The 21,000-nt window shown below is 34.4% G+C and overlaps 5 protein-coding genes across 7 annotated transcripts; 1 reads left to right on the forward strand and 4 right to left on the reverse strand.

Annotated features, from left to right (window-relative positions):
* Window positions 1–104: 104 nt before the first annotated feature.
* On the reverse strand, window positions 105–6,076 carry LOC139895836 (UDP-glycosyltransferase 76G1-like). Of its 3 annotated transcripts, XR_011776047.1 has the most exons (3): window positions 5,521–6,076; window positions 797–2,757; window positions 105–699 (listed from the first exon to the last, which is right to left on the reverse strand). XR_011776047.1 is itself a non-coding variant. In XM_071878386.1 (2 exons), the coding sequence occupies exons 1-2, from the start codon at window positions 6,044–6,046 to the stop codon at window positions 1,883–1,885; spliced, it is 1,401 nt and encodes a 466-aa protein (XP_071734487.1). In that variant the 5' UTR covers window positions 6,047–6,076; the 3' UTR covers window positions 105–1,882. The 3 variants fall into 3 exon arrangements, 2 of the variants coding, with proteins under 2 accessions (XP_071734487.1, XP_071734488.1); XM_071878386.1 differs by having other exon boundaries at window positions 105–2,757; XM_071878387.1 differs by lacking the exon at window positions 5,521–6,076 and adding an exon at window positions 3,598–4,187 and having other exon boundaries at window positions 108–2,757.
* On the forward strand, window positions 160–1,680 carry LOC139895838 (7-deoxyloganetic acid glucosyl transferase-like). The gene is made up of 2 exons (XM_071878388.1): window positions 160–667; window positions 764–1,680. The coding sequence occupies exons 1-2, from the start codon at window positions 160–162 to the stop codon at window positions 1,678–1,680; spliced, it is 1,425 nt and encodes a 474-aa protein (XP_071734489.1).
* A 1,535-nt stretch (window positions 6,077–7,611) lies between the features above and the next one.
* Window positions 7,612–9,475, reverse strand: LOC139899763 (UDP-glycosyltransferase 76G1-like). Its single transcript, XM_071882600.1, has 3 exons — window positions 8,932–9,475; window positions 8,760–8,773; window positions 7,612–8,193 (listed from the first exon to the last, which is right to left on the reverse strand). Exons 1-3 carry the CDS (start codon window positions 9,455–9,457, stop codon window positions 7,807–7,809), a joined length of 927 nt encoding a protein of 308 aa, XP_071738701.1. The 5' UTR covers window positions 9,458–9,475; the 3' UTR covers window positions 7,612–7,806.
* Window positions 9,476–9,979: 504 nt separating this feature from the next.
* Window positions 9,980–11,563, reverse strand: LOC139896147 (UDP-glycosyltransferase 76G1-like). Its single transcript, XM_071878734.1, has 2 exons — window positions 11,047–11,563; window positions 9,980–10,827 (listed from the first exon to the last, which is right to left on the reverse strand). The coding sequence occupies exons 1-2, from the start codon at window positions 11,561–11,563 to the stop codon at window positions 9,980–9,982; spliced, it is 1,365 nt and encodes a 454-aa protein (XP_071734835.1).
* Window positions 11,564–16,834: 5,271 nt separating this feature from the next.
* LOC139895839 (uncharacterized) lies at window positions 16,835–18,537 on the reverse strand. The gene is made up of 3 exons (XM_071878389.1): window positions 18,304–18,537; window positions 17,684–18,209; window positions 16,835–17,426 (listed from the first exon to the last, which is right to left on the reverse strand). The coding sequence occupies exons 1-3, from the start codon at window positions 18,535–18,537 to the stop codon at window positions 17,164–17,166; spliced, it is 1,023 nt and encodes a 340-aa protein (XP_071734490.1). The 3' UTR covers window positions 16,835–17,163.
* Between the last annotated feature and the right edge of the window lie 2,463 nt (window positions 18,538–21,000).

A 21,000-nucleotide genomic window follows, 5' to 3' on the forward strand; every position in this document is an offset into this window, starting at 1 on the left:
ATTTGTGATTATATTATCTGTAAATTGAGCAGATGTGTTGGTTATAGAGATGGTATCTGTAATTATATCATCTGAACAGGAAAACTGTATTCGTAAACCGTTTACGTATCGACATGTGACATATAATCAAATTATGAATGTTGCCATATGCAGTCTGTGATGGATAAAGTAACACTCCCACCTCATGTACTGATATTCCCATTGCCACTGCAAGGCCCTGTGAACTCCATGTTTAAGTTAGCCGAGCTTTTGTGTCTCTCTGGTTTCCACATCACCTTCCTTGTTACTGATCATATACATACTCGGCTTCTTAAGTATTCCAATATACAATCTCGGTGTGATATTTATCCACGTTTTCGGTTAGAAACCATATCTGATGGCCTTCCGGAAGATCATCCTCGCTCTGGGAGCGGGCTTATAGAATTGTTTGAATCTTTAAAAACTAACAAGATCCTGTTTAAGGATCTGTTAACTTCTGGCAAACTAAATTCGGATTCACGAAGGCCGGTAACTTGTATTATTGCAAATGGAACATTGGGGTATACTTGTGATGTAGCTAATGAGCTAGGGATACCTATTTTATTCGTTCGTACAATCAGTGCTTGTTGCTTGTGGGTTTTCTTCCGGCTGCCAAAGCTCATTGAATCCGGTGAGCTTCCATTTTCAGGTGAGTGATCGAGTTACGTAATCTCTTTCGTTCTGTTCAAATATCCGCATATTAGGTATAAAGTATGTATTTATGTGCTTTATGAAAATATGGTAGTTAACGACTTGGATACACCGATAAAAAGCGTACTAGGGATGGAAAGGTTCTTAAGGCGACGTGATCTTCCGACGTTTTGTCGTTCTGGAAACTTGTCAGACCCAAGTTTGAAGCTTTATCTTCACGAAAGTAAAGAAATCCCGAGAGCGCCCGGCCTTATAATAAACTCATTTGATGATTTAGAGGGTCCGATACTTTCCCAAATACGCACGTTTTGTCCAAATCTGTACACCGTTGGCCCTCTGCATTCTCATCTCAAATACAAGCTCTCAGGAGAATTATCTTCGTCATTCACTTCTTCGAGTAGTCTGTGGAACGAAGACTCAAGTTGTATTACATGGCTTGACTCCCAACCACCGAATTCCGTGCTCTATATTAGCTTCGGAAGTCATGCTGTAATGACAAAGGAACAGTACACGGAGTTATGGTATGGGCTCGTGAACAGTGGGTCTCATTTCTTGTGGGCCATACGGCCAGACTCGTTGACCAGTGATTCAATTGAAATCCCACCTGAATTGTCTAAAGACATAGATGAGAGAGGCTATATCGTTGAATGGGCTCCACAAGAAGAGGTCTTGGCCCATAACGCGGTGGGTGGGTTTTTAACGCATAGTGGGTGGAACTCGACCTTAGAAAGCGTGATTGAAGGTGTACCAATGATTTGCTGGCCTGTTTTTTTGGACCAACATGTGAACAGTAGGTTTGTGGGTGAAGTGTGGAAGTTGGGTCTGGACATGAAGGATACTTGTGACAGAATTATTATAGAGAAAACCGTGAGAGAATTGATGGACAGTAGAAAACACGAGTTTAGGACGTCGGCAGATCAAATGGCGAAACTTGCAAAACAATGCTTGATGCCAGGTGGATCATCATACTGTAATTTAGAGCGTTTAATTAAAGACATTCAAGCTATGTAAGTAACATATGCATGATGGCTGAGCCAGGTACGCATAAAAGTTCACTCTGTATTATTATAGTCCTGTAACTGATTCGAAGTACTTAATAATAAAGAGACCCATGCTGAAATATCATATTCCACAAGCAGATATATACATGTATAAAATCAGAAGTACCGGAAGCAATTCGAAGGTTAAAATCCAACGAAGCTTTATGGTCAAGTCACAACGATGAAATATAATGAACCAAGTCGTTTAATGACTCTTTAGAAGAGCCACCTTCATCGAGAGAGATATTTAATTTGTTTTTCAGACAACTTATTCTCTCACGCATTTCGTCACCTTCTTTATCCATCATTACTCTTTTAATTGCCATCTCCATTTCATTCCATTCGAACCCATTCTCCAACATAACGCCAATCTTCCAAACATCGGTCACGTACCTTGCATTTATCGGTTGGTCAACATATTTAGGTGAACAGATCATAGGAACTCCTTCACATACGCTCTCTAATGTTGAATTCCATCCGTTATGAGTCCAAAAACACCCTGTTGCTGGATGAGCTAATACCTCTTGTTGAGGTGACCATTTCACAACCCGTCCCCTCTCGCCCAATCCTTCTAGGAAGTTTTCAGGCAATGATTCGATCCATTTTGTACCGTGAACCATTCCTGGTCTAACCACCCATAAAAACGGTAAACCGTTATTCGCCAACACATTGGCCACTTGTTTGAATTCTGCCTCGCTAATATGTGCCACACTTCCAAAACTTACATATATAGTAGATTTAGGAGGTTTTGTGTCTAGCCATGACATAATGGTTCGGTCTTGTTGGATCAAGCTGCTCGAGGATGCTGGAAAGTATTTGTTGAATGGTCCTAAAGTGAAGTGTGGAACTGGTAAATGTTGAGAGATGGTCTCTTGTTCTAGTTGTTCCAGTTCTTTGAAGGTGTTCCAAATGATCCCTGAAGATGCCTTCATTGTATTATGCAAGTTGCTGACATAATCACCCATACTTTGTGGGTCAGTTGTAATTTTAACCATGTCTTTGTATTTCAAAAGTGGATACGCCGGTACTTGTGCTTCAAAATTTGAATCTGGAAACATTCATGAAATGATCACTAAATTTAGGATGTGTATCACTATAAGTATGCCTGGCAAACGGGTCACGTTGGGTCAGTTTGGGTAACGGGTCAAAATGATTTCGGGTTGCAATGGGTCATAGGTAAAACGGGTCAATTAAACGGGTCTAAATGGGTCAGGTTGGGTCGGTTTAGGTAACGGGTCAAAACGGGTCACATGACAATTGGTCAAATGGTTCAAACGGGTTACATCGTTTTTTCATTTATTACATTATTTTAGTTATTACTCCGTATCATTTATTATATATGTAAGAAATTAATACACATAAAAATGATATAACCATGTATGTTTTCATAAATTTTTGGCAGATGAAACTTTTTATGCTCGCCCCATTTGACGCATTCACAAAATCCATTAGACCTATTTCTATTTATTGATCTTTGAGTATTGATACCCATTAGACCTATTCCTTTATTTTTTATATAGGACTCAATAGGTTGGTTGGAGAGAAACCCATTTGGATCTTTTTTATGTTTTGATTTACATTGCTAAGTCTAATTTATCTCAAGACCCAATTGATCCGAAAACTTGACCCAATTGACCCAAATTTGAGAGTATGGGTCTTAATTACCAGGTATAACTATAAGCAAGTTGATAACTTGTGACACCGGACAAATATGAAAAATTGTCAATTGTTAGCATATCCTTTCAACGTTAGTTTTTCCCGAGAGGACGAATATTTTTACAAGGATTTATGCGGTCAATCTTGTTATTTCATGATCGTTTTTTGACATTTTTTATGGTCATCTTAAGATATGTTGGTAGGGATGTTAGATGAACAATATGAAACTAACCTTCTTTTGTAAGGTTAAAGCAATCTTTTTTAGAGAAGAAAGGTAAAGCGTCATAAGCAAGAATACAACCAAGACTGCTTGTACGGAGCACCATCCGCGGTATTTTAAGATCGTCCAAAACCGCCTGAGTGAAGTAAAATCCAGCATCTGTGATCACACAGGCAACCGAGTCTGTATCGGACTCTGTCAACAACCTAGCCAGAGACTCCTTAAATGGATTTACGCAACTTGTGTTCAAGTACCTAAAAAAGTAGGTCGGATCTTTGTTCGTACTCAACTGGTCTGCGATCTCGGAAAAACGATCCTTGATGGACTTGAAGATGAAATGCGGATAGTTTGAAGGATTGGGAGAATTGTATTCAGCGTGTATGATTGTAATTTTGAAACCTTGAGTGTGAAGAATGTTTGCTAACTGAAGCATTGGATTTATATGTCCTTGAAATGGTAGCGGAAACAATACTATTCTCCTGCTTGTTTTCATCGGTTCGGCGCGAGTAGTATTGCCTTCTTGGATCTCCATGGTCAGGAAGGTTTCAAATCAGAGATTTGGGGATTTTTCAAATATAGCATTTGCATTTGTAGTTTCTCAAGTAATTTAAATCTTTTTATCCAAATTGAATTTGATAACTAGTCACCTTCTTGAAAACGACTAATGGGTATCGCTTTGGGACAAATCAGTTTGTGGTTGTCATTTGCCAATAAAATGCATAATTTATACTCCGTGTTGAACTTCTGTTTTGGCCACAAGTTTATTATCTAAAGAATTTTTTATTATAATTCTTTTTGTTTTTTGTGAAAAAAACACATACTCGTTTAAACGATGAAAAAACTCTCAACGGAGAATACAAAATGACAGGGGACAGTGGGGAAACTCGCCTAGAGAATACAACTGTCACAAGAAAGAACCTCGCAATCACAAAACATCTTCAACTTAAAACCAATCAAAACCGGTTTAGGCTTTTCAATGTCCGAATCAACCTTTCTTTTGCCAACAATTCTTCCTTCTTTTTCTTTTTCTCCTTCTTGAATGTTCTTCCTTCTTTTTCTTTTTCTCCTTCTTGAATGGATGTCAAAATTTTGTTGACGAAATATTCTTATGAATTAATATACTCCGTATAGATTTGTATCTCACAGCACATCAGTATTAATAAGCACCAAAAGTGTATTTCTCCACCTTCATTATCAATCATTACTCTTTTAATTATCATCTCCATCTCCCTCCTTTCAAACCCGTTCTCCAACATAACGCCAATTTTTCAAACGTCGCTCACGTACCTTGCATTTATCTGTTGGTCAACATATTTAGGTGAACAGATCCTAGGAACTCCTTCACATATGCTCTCTAATGTTGAATTCCATCCGTTATGAGTCCAAAAATTTCGGTGCATAGATATAAGGCCCTAATTTATTTGGATTACGTACGAGATTCCAAAAATGTCAGTGCATAATTGCAAGGCTCTCGTTCATTTGGATTACATACGATAACATAAAGTTTTACATTGAGTTTAGAGTGAGTTTCATGAAATGATCATTAAATTTAGGATGCGTATCACTATAAGCAAATTGATAACTTGTGACACTAGACAAATATGAAAATTTGTCAATTGTTAGTGTATCCTTTCAACGTTAGTTTTTCCCGAGAGGACGATAATTTTTACAAGGATGTATGCGACCTATCATGTTATTTCATGATCGTTTTTGACATTTTTATGGTCATCTTAAGATGTGTTGGTAGGGAAGTTTATGCCTAAGATTTTTTGTTAAGTCCCAGTAAATAAAAATGGACCACTAAACATACAAAGTCAATCACCTCACCTAAAGTAAGTTTTGCAACATGATTTTGTGAACATATTATATATTATATATATTATATTATATATACACTATAAATTACGGATGTGAGATGAATAATATGAAACTAACCTTCTTTTGTAAGGTTAAAGCAATCTTTTTTAGAGTAGAAAGGTAAAGCGTCATAAGCAAGAATAGAACCGAGACTGCTTGTATTGAGCACCATTCTTGGTATCTTGAGATCGTCCAAAACCGACTGGGTGAAATAGAATCCAGCATCTGTGATGACACAAGCAACCAAGTCCGTATCGGACTCTGTCAACAACCTAGCCAGACACTCCTTAAATGGATCTACGCAACTTTTATTCAAGTACTCAACAAAGTAAGTTGGATATGTGCAAATACTCAACTCGTCTGCGATCTCAGAAAAAGAATCTTTGATGGACTTGAAGATGAAATGCGGATAGTTTGAAGGAATGGGAGAATTGTATTCCGTGTGTATGATTGTAATCTTGAAACCTTGAGTGTGAAGAATGTTTGCTAACTGAAGCATTGGATTTATATGACCTTGAAATGGTAGTGGAAACACTACTATTCTCTGGTTTGTTTTCATCGGTTCAGCACACCTGAGAGTAGTATTGGTTCCTTTGATCTCCATTATCAGGAATGTTTCAAATGAAAGATTGAAGATATACTAGTGTTTTTCATATATAACGTTTTCATTTGTAGTTCCTCAAGTATTTAGTATTTCAATTCTTTCTATCAAAATTGAATTTGATAACTATAGTTACTCCACTTTCTTGAAAATGTCTTGTATGTATTTATGTATTGCTTTGGGACAAATATTTTTGTGGTAATCATTTGCCAATAAAATGCATGATTGGATATTAAACCTATGTTTTGGCCGCAAGTAAATTATTGAAAAAATTGATGAAATGGTCCCTGTGGTTTGTACAAAAATGTTGGTTTCGTCTCTATGCTTTTTTTGATGGATTTGATCCCAGTGGTTTGTCAAGGTTGCTGATTTAGTCCATATTTCTAACGGTCGTCAAAAAAATTCCGTTAACTCCAGTCATGTGCTAGACATGTGAGGGTATTTTCGTCTATTTATTTCCTTTATTGACAAGATTGCTGAAATTGTCCTTGTGGTTTAGACCAATATTGCATAATTGGTCCCCGTGGTTTGTAGGAGCATGTTGCTTTCGTCCCTACAACCATTTCATCATTTTTAGGTCTGGATCTTGTTCAGTTGGGGTAGCAGTGTGCGATTCAAAAATTTCAGATCGGTATGAACATTTGGATTTGTGTTTAATTTGTTTAAATTTCAGATTTAGAACTCAATATTGACTTCTATTGACTTTTGATCAATTTGAATTTGTAAAACAAATTAGCTAAATCTAAAAACGAAGAAATGGTTGTAGGGACATAACTAACATTTTTGTACTAACCATAGGGACCAATTCTGCAATTTTGGTACAAACCACGAGAACTATTTCAGCAATCTTGTCAACAAAGGAAATAAATAGACGAAAATACCCTCACATGTCTGGCACATGACTGGAATTAACGAAATTTTTTGACGGTCGTTAGAAATAGGGACTAAATTAGCAACTTTGACAAACTATTGAGACCAAATCCATCAAAAAAAGCATAAGGACGAAACCAGCATTTTTATACAAATCACATGGACCATTTCGGCAATTTTGTCTAGATTATCTGAAGAATTTTTGTTGACAAAATATTGATATGAATTTTTATCTCTCTGCTCATCGGTATTAATAAGAGCAAAAGTGTATTTCTATACTATGAATGAATGTAAACAGCCAGCTCCCTTTATCACACTTGATAAATTTATGAAGAATCATCTATACAACATAGTAACGGACCAACGTGCAATAATAACAAAAGGAGGAACCAATTTTATACGTATCAGTAAACTATAAGGGTTAAAACGGTAAGTTCTTTTAAAAATGTCAAAAGAGGAATTCATGGTCAAATATAGATGTTCAAAGGAGAAAAAGAATCCAAACACCTCCACATCTATAGTGTATAACTTGTTAATGTCCACTTACAGCGGATGTATCAAAAAGAATGATGAATATATCAATAGAATAGCATTAAATTTGCATAGGTAAGGTTCCTGCTTTGAAAAAAAAAATCAAATACTGAAATAAAAAAAATTGATAAACAAATACTGAAATAAAAAAATTGATAAACAAATACTGAAATAAAAAAACTAGTTGCAAAGTTTATTAAATGAAAATCAAATCAAACTTCAATATCAATACTAGTACATAATACAACAAAAGCTTTTTTACATATAGAAATGAAATCAGTATTTTGAATACATCTATAAGAATTGAAAGTGATTTATCAAATGGAAAAATTCCAAAATTTTATCATCCAAGTGAGTTAAATTCACAAGGATGAAATATAATGAACCAGGTTTTGTAATGACTCATTAGAGGATCCACCTTCATTAAGAGAGATGTTTAACTTCTTTTTTAGACAACTTATTCTCTCATTCATTTCTTCACCTTCTTTTTCTGTCATTATTCTTCTAATTGCCATCTCAATCTCCTTCATTTCAAATCCATTCTCCAACATAACGCCAATCTTCCAAACGTCGGTTACGTACCTTGCATTTACCGGTTGGTCAGCAAAATTGGGTGAACAGATCATAGGAACCCCTTCGCATATGCTCTCTAACGTTGAATTCCATCCATTATGAGTCCAAAAACACCCTGTTGCCGAATGGGCTAAAACTTCTTGTTGAGGTGACCATTTCACAACTCGTCCCCTATTCTAGTTAAATTATATCAAGAACACTTAATAAACAACTATATTCTAGTTATTTTTCATATAGAGGTTAGTAAGGTAAAGTTACATCATTAACATTGCTCATTTAAAATAATTATTAAAGAACTTATTGTCATTTAGAACCTTTAAATCATTCAGATTATGAACTACTAAGTGCTTAACCATATAGTTTTATCAAACATATCCTAAGGATATCACTACAAAATAATTTTCGTTTTTTGACACTTTTATTATTTTTGACACTTTTAACACATCAATAACTTGACATATTTTTGAGACCTTGAAACTAGTTATCACGAAGTTCGAAGCACGGAAAAATATGGTGTCAGAAATTTTATTGTCAAAAAATATGGTGTGTAAGAATTTTTTAAGTGCCATTAACTTTTTGACACTTCTAAATGTTAATGGGTATTTCTTTTTGACGTTTTAGAGTGTCAAATACTTTGTAATATTTATAGATGTAAAAAAATTCAAACTGTTCATATTTTAAAAAGTCAAATATAATTCAAGTATCAAAAAAGCATTATTTGTAGTGGATACTTATATATAACACAATATTCTGAAGCTATCAGAATATGCACCACAATGTGATGGGGAAAAAATATGCATGTATGACAACTTAAAAAAAAAACAAAAACCTCACCAAAAGTAATAATTTATGCAACATCACCTCATAGAAAATCGTATTAAAATCACCTCATAGAAAATTCATATGGAACTAACCTTCTTTTGTAAGGTTAAAGCAATCCTTTTTAGAGTAAAAAGGTAAAGCATCATAAGCAAGAACACAACCGAGACTGCTTGTACGGAGCACCATCCTTGGTATTTTCAGATCGTCCGCCACCGCCTGCGTGAAATAGAATCCAGCATCTGTAATCACACAAGCAACCAAGTCCGTATCGGACTCTGCCAACAACCTAGCCAGACACTCCTTAAATGGTTCTACGCAACTTTTATTCAAATATCTTACAAAATAACTTGGATCTTTATTCGTACCCAACTGGTCTGCGATCTCGGAAAACCGATCCTTGATGGACTTGAAGATGAAATGAGGATAGTTTGATGGATTGGGAGAATTGTATTCTGCGTGTATGATTGTAATTTTGAAACCTTGAGTGTGAAGAATGTTTGCTAGCTGAAGCATTGGATTTATATGACCTTGAAATGGTAGCGGAAACAATACTATTCTCCGGCTTGTTTTTATCGGTTGAGTGCACCCGAGAGCGGTTTTGCTTCCTTGGATCTCCATTATCAGGGGAAGGTTTAAAATGAGAGAAAGAAGATCTATTTGCCTACTTCTTTTTCATGACATATATATAACATATAATAACACATATAATTTCATTTGTGGTCCCTCAAGTATAAAGTAATTCCAAGTCTCTATCCAAATTGAATTTGATAACTTGAGTCTATCAACTTTGTTGAAATGTCAAATATGTATCGGTTTTGGAACCAAGTTAATAGTGGTCGCCATTTGTCAATAAAATGCGTGATTGATTGAACTCGTGATTCAAGTTTTGTATTTCTCTGTTTATCAGTATTAATAAATAACAAAATGTTTTCTGTACTTTGAATACTAGTTAAAGTTAAATAATACGGAGTATGTATTAAGTATGCAAATATACGGGCCTTAGCCCATTATACACGATATTACAAGAATATATTGATTATTGGGTTAATCAATTTATCATGTATGTATTGAACAAAGATTAGATTTCAGAATACACAAATTTAAAATGAAGAAATATATGCCACTAAGGATTCCAATGACTCATAAGAAGATCCTCCTTTGTTCATAAGAAGATCCTCCTTTGATCAAAGAAGCATCTAACTTTTGTTTCAATGATTTGGCCCTTTCTCTAATTTCTTCACCTTCTTGATCCACCATTACTCTTCTTATTGCACTCACTATCTCTTCTCTTTGACACCCATTCTCCAAATACACCCCCACATTTGCTAACTCGCTCATGTATTTCGCATTTATCGGTTGATCACCCATAAAAGGCGAACAAATCATCGGCACACCTTCACAAACACTCTCCAATGTTGAATTCCATCCGCTATGAGTCCAAAATGCACCAATCGCTTTATGAGCTAGCACTTCTTGTTGAGGAGCCCATTTCACAATTATATTCCCCTTTTCACCCAACAACTCATTAGGCAATGCATCGAGCCATGCTGAACCCTTCACAAACCCTGGTCGAACTACCCATATAAACGACTGCTTGCTATCCACCAACCCATTGGCAATTTTTAAAAAGTCTTTCTCTTCCACTTGACTAACGCTACCAAAACTAACATACAATACAGAATTGGGTGGTTGCTCGTCCAACCATGGGAAAAATGTTCGGTCTTGTTCTAATAAGCTACTAGACGCGGATGTGATATGTTTGGAAAATGGCATCAAGAAACTTGGAACCGGAAAGTCATGTAGAACCTTTTCAAGCTCGGGTGTTTCGAGTTCCTTAAACGAATTCCATATGATTCCTGAAGATGTTTTTGTTTGTTTCACCATATTACCCAATAATTCTCCACCTGGATTATTCTTGTTCCTAAAACCCATCTTTATAATGTCTTTTACTTTTAGCAATGGAAAGTCAACCACTTGTTCCTTCAAATCTTGAACCCCTATATAGAATCAAACAATTGGAATTATAGTTAACTAGTTAAAATATACTCGTAACAACAACAACAATACTCAGTCTCACAAAAGTGACGTATGGGGAGCTAATATGTATACAATCATTTCTCTACCCTAGAATAAAGTGATGTCGTGTCTCCACCTAACAGTAGAGACTCGGTAGAGAGACTGCTTACCGAATGAGTGAATGAACTTACGGTTATTATCAGGATCAAAGTAACCGCGATCATCAAAGAGAGGCATTGAAGCATAAATAAGAAAACAGAACAAACTACTTGTCCTCAAAACAAGACGTGGGAGGTTAAGACTATCAGCGACCGCTTGTGTGAAGTGCCAAACTGCATCAGTAATTATACATGATACTTTTTCATCTTTTCCAGCTGACGCTAACAAGAATTTCAGTTCGTCACGTAACTGCTCCCCACCGTACCGGTTGACCAAAAAAATCCTTGAAAACGAACCAAGTCCATGTAAGGGTATATTGGAAAACCGTTCATCTTGTGGATCGTTATCTATGATGGATCGAAAAGTGAAGTGAGGGTAGTTTGATGTATTTGGCGCATTAAATTTGGTATGAAGGATGGTGATATTGAAGCCTTTGGAGTAGAGGATATTGGCAAGCTGAAGCATTAGATTAATGTGACCTTGATACGGTAACGGAAACATAATTATCCTCTGGTTTCGGCTAACGTTGGTTGTTGTTTGATTCTCCATTAAAATTGACATATGTATGTTAGAACTATAATTTAATGTGTGTAACTGTCTATATGATATTTGTTTATAACAACTTATAGGCAATTATCACATCGGCTATCACGCCATTTTTGTTTCTTGTTAATGTTGGTTAGTCATCCGATGACCTTAGCCGTCTGACTCTATTAATGTAAATAAAGATGGTTATTCATATGTGGATTAATGATTCCAACCAGTTACCCTTGATGATATCTATATTGAATATACATATACGTTAACAAATGAAAATGGTTCTTCATAATTTGTTTGTTATTAGACAACTGGATGATCTTATTCACAGGCTGGGCTTTATTCATCAAAGGGACTTGTATTAGAACAAGAGTGGCCCAAATCTTTTAGTGACCAACTTAAATACTCTATCTACTTTCTCCGTTCAAAAAACTAGCTCACCTAATTTTGACTTTCAAAAAATGGAGGTGATTCGCATACATCACTTTTTGGTCCGTACACACTTTTGTACCATAAACTTACAATTATATCTCTACATTTATCTAGGAAGTTGAACTTTTATTATTATTCTGAACATAAGTAAGGATATGATTGTCAAAAGTGTGTATGGATCAAAATGTAGTGTCTAAGGATCACTCCCCTAAAAAAAATCTTTCACTTTTAATTTTAACTTTAAATAATTTGTTTGAGTTATGTAATATTTGATCAATTTTATATAATCAATTAATCATACTGAGTTTTAAATATATTTTCATTACTATAATTTTCCTCAGGCGTATTATACAACACAAAAAATATGTAGTGTCGACATTAAAAAAGAAATAATTACAAAAGCCAGAATAAGATAGTTATTTTAAGTCGATGGAAATATATAAGTTTGTAATTAATGATTAATAATTAAAACACAATTACTTTCTCCATCCCAAAAGAATGTCCAATTGAAATTTCTGTTGGATTTATGATATGTTTGATAAATGTTAGTTTTATCTTTATATTAAAAATAAATATGACTGATTTATTTTATAAATAACTGATTCAGAATAAAAAAATGTGATTAAATTTGAGAGTTTAATAATATTTAGTAGTTATTTTTTGTATGTGTTTTGAAATACTTATAAATTTTAATGTGGATATTTATATTGTGACGGAGTACTAAAAATACCAATTATTAATTTATTAGTTACTCTTTATGAAAATATTAAATAAATATTAAATTACACAAATCATTATTATTTTTATAAATTCAACAAAAAGTTAAATTAAAATTGTTTTTATAGGACGATTGGGGTAATATAATTTATTATTGTCAAACTTATCCTTACTAAAAGGGCAAAAGGATTACTCCATTGGCTCTAAAAAAAATCAACATTATTTTTATATATGTTTCAAAATATAATTATTCATTACTTTACCCTTGTACTAAAAGGAAGAAAAAAAAAACTTTTTCGATTCAAGAAAATGGAAATTATTATTTTATTCCATGCATTAAAAAAAGTTAACTTAATTAGAATATTAGAATTAAAATAGTTATTAACATATCTTAAATGATCAAAGTTATAAATTAGGCATATACTTTCACTTTTGTTCGACACACAATTGACTTATCCGTTAATATAATTAAATGTGGAGTAATATGTTTATAATTTATTAGAATACGAAGTGTTTTTTTTTAAGGTCGGGGAAATTTTATTATAATCAAAAAACTATTAACATTAACATATACAATAAGTGATAACGCTGGATAGTACAAAGGTCTGCAAAAATACTACTAATGAGTTTCAGGGCTTAGAGACTGACTTGACGCCAAGCTGGGGAAGAAATGGGCCACATTACTGGAGGACCAGCGACAAAGTAGTCCAGAACTCGCCTATTTAGACTCCAAGCCTAAAAACTCATTAGAGGGACGTGCAGATGTAAGAGTCTCGAAACAAATCGAGGACGATTAGTATTACAAATAAAGAGAAAACTAAGGTTGAAGTATGAGTATCGTGAAGCAAATGCTCCTGCAGCAGGCATTCTGTAACTTCATTTAAACGAGACGCCTCTTGAAGAAAATGCTACCTTGAGAAAGTTATCTTTTAAGTAGTAAGCACTAGATACAGAATAGTTAAAAACGAAGTAAATTAAGAAAGCGGGTATAGGTAAAAATAAATAATCCGTTTTATTCTAATAATTCACTATTTATAATTTCTTTTAAAGCCTCAGATTAGGAGAAATTTTTTATGCCCATATGTTATACTTCGTTCATGTAATTCGAAAAGGTAATGAAAAGTAAATGGTAAAAATATAAAATAATGAGATTTTTTAAAATGTGTAATTTTTTTTTTTTTTGTCCATTAACTAAGAAGTAATAAATTGAGTCGAAGAGTGTATTTATTTTTTATGATTAAATGGTGATTTTGTTCAACCGAACCCACAAAATGTTAGTGTATGTAGAACTCGAGAAATACGCTAACATGACGTTACATAACAGCTAGAACCAACACAAAAGCTTTTTCCTTTTGATAATCTTTAAAATATACAAGAGAAATGCAGCGTTGAATGTTTATTTATACCAGGACCAACGCAGCGTCAAAATTGGGTGTCACATGACCTGGGCACCATGTGACGAAGTGTAACGATTGTAATGGGGCAGCAAGCTTTAGGCGTTAGTCATAAGGTGACAAATGGGACGAGGCGTGAAACAGAAACCAGCTAATCATTTTTTTTTTCTTTTTTTGTTATTAATTTATTTTTCCCCACTCAATTTCCAATAAAATTTTACCAAATTACCCTATTGACCTTTTGAGTTAACGAATGTCAATTACTAATGTTGCCACATCACCAAAAAGTACTCCATTTGCCACGGACATCACAGTCACGGTTAATGGTAGTCTAATGTGTCTAATCCCTAAATAACGTGCCAGCATACGTATTTCTCAACATATGTTTATATGTTGTCATATTGTTCGATAAACACTTAAATCGGCAATGATACTACAAACCTCTATAGAAAGAGATTCTACTTTCAACAAAAATTCAAGTATCACATCCATTTGTTATCTGTGCATAAAAAAAAATAAAAAAAAATAAAAAAAAAAGAAGAAGAAGAAGAGAGAGTAAATGTTACTACAAAAAAATCACGACTTAGAGGAGTGTTTAAGATTTAATCTTTAAAATGGAGGTCATGAATTCGAATTCACAAATCTGAAATATTAATTCTCTTCATGGCAACGGAGATTCATCACTTATAGCAACAGGTAGCTCGCAAAACGAGAGTATTCGCTCTCATATTAGTCGGTTAATAAAGCGAGTGGAAAATCAATGTATATAAAGAAAAAGGTTTCGTAAACAAAAAGAGGTGCCTAGTGTTAGGGCATTTGCTAAATACGTTATGTATTGTGCTCAATTTAAGGCATTCGATGTCGCTCTTGAAGGACAAGGTTTCGTAAACAAAAAGAGGAAATTGAACGAAGTCGCAACTTTTGAGCCGTTCCCGATTGTAGTTCAGCAGGAGGAGCGGCTACAGATGGTCTTGGTACGAAGGCTACGACTACGGGTTTCGTTGCGAGTAAAGGATCAGGGAGCAAAAGCAAAGTGGATAGGGCACGATTTATTCCTCATAAGAATATCCGAGTTCCCGCGGTAAAGGTTGTTCGATAAAGGGTAGATCAAAGTGTTCGACTAAGAAGAAGATGGCGTCGGGTAAATCGTTTAGCTTACGGGATAGTAGTGAGAATGATGATGAGATGGGTGCGAATAATGTGGGCGGGGCATGTAAGTGGTCTTACGTGAGCTCTGGATCGGGACGTACGTTAGAAAATGGGGTTTTTTTAGAGATTTTTAGAATGAACGGTTTGATTCTCCTCCACCGGGCTTTACCAACGACGAGGATTCGACTTTCTCCTTCAAGGCTTTTGCGGGCAATGGTGATGACATGAACAACTCTGACGATGGAGTTTGATTTGTTTGTTAGTTGGTAGCTTGTTTTCATTGTTAGTTTGATCTCTTTTTCATTTATTTTCGTATTAGCCATGTGTATGTCGTGTTTGTTTTTGGACCTCGGTTGGGCTCGAGCTTAGTTGTTTCACGGTGTGAGTTGTTAGGTTTAGTTTCTTGTTCTCGAGCCCGTCCTTCTTTTGATTCTTGTATCTTGTTTTTCTTTTTCTCTTTCGAAGAAAAAGATGGGTTATATAGTTTTCGTTTTTTGCTAAAAAAAAAAAAAAAAAAAAAAAAAAAAAAGTTGCTACAAAATAACTTTCTCAAGGTAGCGTTAAACCAGGCATGATTTTGTTTGGATACATAATTTCATTCAGCGTATGGCATGAAAATTAGAAGAAGAAAATGACGGTTTATAAGTGGGGCATCATTAAAACCAGGACACCCACGCACACGGACAAGATTGTAGACGGCACGCTATCTCCAAATGATGACCGGACGTCATACTTCAAGATACTCAATGATTCGCCTTATTGCTAGTTGCTACATCTCTTTTTATATCACTTGTTTATTTCCCACAACATTTTTTTCCTTAAAACATATCTCAACAAAAATGTTAAGATTATGTGGAAGAATAACTTACTTTAACCATATATTAGACAATTATCAAACTACTCCGTACATAGTATCGAGAATCGTTAGTCCACCGTCACACGAAAAATATATATTTACCGACCCAAGTATGGGAGCAACTTCAACATCTGATTTAATATGCTCGTTTTGTACTGAAAAAAAAAAAAAGATCTTTTTGTACTGAACTTTACTTTTTTGGAAATAATAAAATAACAGACTAAGCCATACAAGCATTTAATCATTATCGGTACTTGATTACAACTCAAAATTACTTTACAACATTACTCACTTTAATTTAAACTAACTATATACATTTCATTTCATTCTTTTTTAAAGTTTCATTGGTTATATCATAGTTTATTTTTTCGCCAAAAAAACTAATAGGAGTAACTTTTTATTATTCATATTCAAATTCATATTCATATAAATATAAATATAATATAATATAATATAATAATGTATATGTATAAGGGGATGATTCTCACACACTTTTTTGATCCTCACACACCAATTGAGTATTATTAGAGGAGTAAAAGGTTAAAATAAGTGTGTGAGGATCAAAAAAGTGTATGTGAGAATCATCCCCCATAAGTATAAGTATTATATTATAATTAAAAATATTATTTTATAATATATAATATAATATAAATATAAATATAAAATAAAAAGGTTTACATAGGACAAGGAAGAAGCATGAAGCAAGAAAAATCAAATCACTGACAAAATCTGAAATCACCAAAAACCAAATTTCATTTGATTTGAAAATTTGGCTCGCCTTTCTATTGAAATTGAAATTTGAATTGAATAAAAGAGACATCGATTACAACCCATTTCATTTCCCAAAATACCCTTTCCTTTTTCTTTTTCACCAGAAAAACCAAACCCACGCTTCAAACATTTACTTATTCTTTACCTAAAATACCCCTTAACCTTTATCCTTTCTTACAAAACAAAAAATCCAAATTTCACCATTAAAATTAAAATTCATCTATTTATTTCCTTCCTTTATACTACTACTTAAATCCCCTACTTATGTCTTGTACCTTCTTCTATCTACCCCTTTAATACGTCCATTCTTGAGGGAGAACAACTTCCGGTGGGCCCACCGGTGGTGTTTCAGGGATGGTCCTCCGTTGTTGATGTTGTTGTGCTGCCATAACGGCGTTCCGACGTGCAATCACCAACTCGGCCAGCTCATCACCTTTAAGATATTTATACTGCGGAGGACCTACAGCGTGGATGTTTGGTAGTTGTGGATTAATGGGGCCCATTGTTTTGTTGTATGACTGAGCAACTTTAGCTGGTAAATAAGCAGTAGAACATGCTGTAACAAATACAATCATCATTATTATTTCATAATATTAAAAACAGATTAGTAAAGCATAATGAGCGTGTTTAACGGCAACAAAGTCAAACAAAAAATGTTAAAAAAATAAATTAATTATAGTAATAAGAAAATTAATTAATGTAAATTAAAAAAAAACACCGTCAATAACGGAAATAGGTCCACAAAAAAACAGCACACTCGGATTCAAATTTTGAAATGATAACATAACCATAGGAAAATTAAAAAATAATTACCTTGTTTTTTCTTGATTTCTGGTATAGTAGAGTTAGAATAACTCTGGGGTAAAAAGACACCGGTTCCGGCACGTTCTTTTTTCACGGCAAAGTTTCCACGGCGGCTGTAACTGGGAACAAAGGGTTTGTTAACGAAACCGTTAACGTGTTGTTGAAAGCGTTGGCTTTCACTAGAAAGTGGAGGCCATGCAGATTGACGAACTTCTACCGGCCGGCAGCCGACGGTTGGCCCGCCAGAAACTGTCCGACGAAGGTATTGTTCACGAATGGACTCTTCTTTTTCGTTGACCCAGACAGCACGGTTTGGATGATTTTGGTGGGGAGGGAGAGTAGGTCCGGGTCCGAAAGGAAATGGAGCTCCGAGTATACCTCTAGTTGCATAAACGTCGTCGTTCAAATTGTTCATTAACATCATCATTTTAATCCTCGCCACGTGTCCAGCCGCTGCGTAAATTCTCTCTAAAGCGTCGTCTTCCGTTTGACTAAACGGCGTCGTTGGATAAGAGCCAGAGAAAGAACTGTTTTTCTGCTTTTTTACAAAATAAAAATAAAAAATGTTAGAAAAAAATATATTCCGTATTACATAGCCTAATAGCATTAATTTTGATCAAAATTGGTACCTGGAGGTGAGAATGAAGAGGGATTTTGAGGCGTTCCTGAAGGGAAATAGAGCGAGTGAAATGACGAGTTAACCCAGTGAAGTCATCATCGTCGCTTTCCGACTCAGTTGAAGATGAGGAGGGGATGTCGTAGGGGAAAAGATGGTTGTTGTGGAAGAGGGTTTTGTCGTCAATGTCGCCGGAGAGAAATTGGGAGGGTAGCCAAGAAGATAGGTCGGCGAGTGTGTCAGACATTTTGGGAGGATGAAGTGAGTGTGAGAGTGATTTTTGGTGCTTTGGGAGAGAGAAGGAAGATATAAATGGAGGAGGAAATGGGACCCAATAAAAAAATTAATGTATTTTAATTAATTAAATTAAAAAAAATTTAAAAAAAAAGTACAGAGTAAAAGAGTGGAGAGAATGTTCATGAGAGATGTTTGCTTTTTATATAAAGGAATCGATGGATTTTTTTTTAAAAAAAAAACGAATAAACTTTTATAAATAAAAGGAGGTCGTCAAAAAGATGAAACTCGTTAACATACAAGTACAACGAACTACCGAATTAAACATAACGAAATCCAACAAAAGCTCACGACAAAAACTAACGGCTAAAACCAAAAACAAGCAACAAGCCAAGAGGAAATCCAATCTACAATTCGAAACGAAAGAATACAAACCATCTAAAATCATACCACAACAACCAATCCGACCTAAACCTAAACAAATCAACTAATCCCGGCCTCAAATGTCTTTGATAAAGAAACCGAATTGTTTTATCTCAGCCCCCTGAGCCAGTTTATTTTTATTTTTTTGCCTTTGCTTTCTAACTTTGATCGGGACATTATGCGGGTCATTAGAATTAATCAAAATAGCCTTAACCGGCTCGCCCTCCATCTTGCACATCATTTCATTAAATGCCGCAAATTTCACCTTAGACATCGGGTTCTTGCCTTTAGATTTATCAAGCTTTGTTGATGCATCGAAGATCGACACTGAAGGAATCTAGGATTTTTTTCTTTCCTTTGATTGCTCTATCTTTAATTAACATAAACATTTTGGAATGTTATTGGTTGTATTAATTCTTTTATTTTCTTTTTTTTGAAAAGGAAATATGTATCATTAATATTAAAAAAGATTACAAGAACCTATACATATCTATACAACGAGGATTTCAGTATTTCATAACGAGCTACATTACAAAGTGTCGGGCCAAATAGAAACAAACTATCAATTTATAATGAGCAATAGAACTTGAAGTCAAACGAGGGAGGTATAGTGCCGCAATCGACCACAAAGTTTAAAACCAACTACCCATTTAATCATGCTCACATAAATTAATAATATGAAACATTTGACCGACCAAAAAACGCGATGTGTATGCAACCTAGCCGATTCCTAAACAATGTTGGGGAGTCGAAATGTAAAAAGAAGCATTAATTAGCCATTGTTTTCATTCAGGTGACCTCTTTTTGGATCGTTTGAATATCCAACTAAAGCTTTGTGCTTGGATTTCGGATAGGATAGTTGCGGGAATTCATTCTTTTTTTTTGTGAAGACTTTTAAGTTCCTATATATCCATATTAAGTAGCAAATAATCCATTTGTGGCTTGCCAAATAGTGTTACCGATACCGTTACTTGTGAAGGTTTGATTATTGATTATGGCGTCTTCAATGTTTGTGATTATGGAATGTTGTTGCTTCCACCAATCTAAGACAAGTTCTCAAATTTGAGAAGATTTAGGGCAATGAACAATAATAAATTTGGTTATTTGTTAGTATTTTTTTAAATCTTCTCAATGACAAACACACGTATTACTTTTTATTCACGACTCGAACCTATACGCTTAAAGTTAATGATAATTGTTAATATTATGGTTAAGGCTACCGAATGGCTATATACTTTTTTTTTGTTCTAATGTAGGCCATATACGAATAAATAAATAAATAAATAACTATTGTAGGCTTTTGCCTTCCAAAATGTGTACCAATGTAAACACTTCTTAACCAGCTACCAGCTGAACTTGTTACATTTAATATGTGGGTAATTTTAACCAATTATTGTTTAACTTTAACCATTTATTAATCTGTATCGTCGTCATTCCTAAACTGAAGAACAAAAACCCTAACCCTAATGTGAGGATTCATTCACAAATTGGAGAAGAAAAGTACAAAATATTTACTTTTGATATTCGATTCAATAGTTAATAAGTCGATTACTTGCTATATCTTACCCTAATTCGTTCTTTAATTTATAGAATGAGTTCGTTTACGATTAACTTTCACCACAAAGGCACATTTTACACTGAACATTTCCAATATTTGAATGGCGATGTAGCTTCAATCGATTAAGGAGATAAAATTTCAAAGATGCAGTTTGATCAATTTTTTAACCTGATCAAAGATTCTGTGAGTTATTTACCTAATCACCTTTATTACCGTAATCCTGAAATCTATTTAGAAAAGGGTTAAAGGTACATGGAACATGATGGTCATCTACATGAATTTGTTAGTTTAGGTCAGAAACATGGTAGCATGTACTTATATGTTAACCATCATTGTTATGATGTATTTGAGATGTTGCATATGTGTGATAAAGCTAAGAATGATATGAAAGATATTAAAGGAAACGGTAAGAAAAAGGTATATGAATCAGATGACGAGGAATTACTAGCAGTTGAGCCTGATGTAGCTGAACTTGTAAAACTTCATGTTGAGGGT

Source organism: Rutidosis leptorrhynchoides, chromosome 3 (genome assembly GCF_046630445.1).
Source record: "Rutidosis leptorrhynchoides isolate AG116_Rl617_1_P2 chromosome 3, CSIRO_AGI_Rlap_v1, whole genome shotgun sequence".
NCBI classification, from domain to species: Eukaryota; Viridiplantae; Streptophyta; class Magnoliopsida; order Asterales; family Asteraceae; genus Rutidosis; species Rutidosis leptorrhynchoides.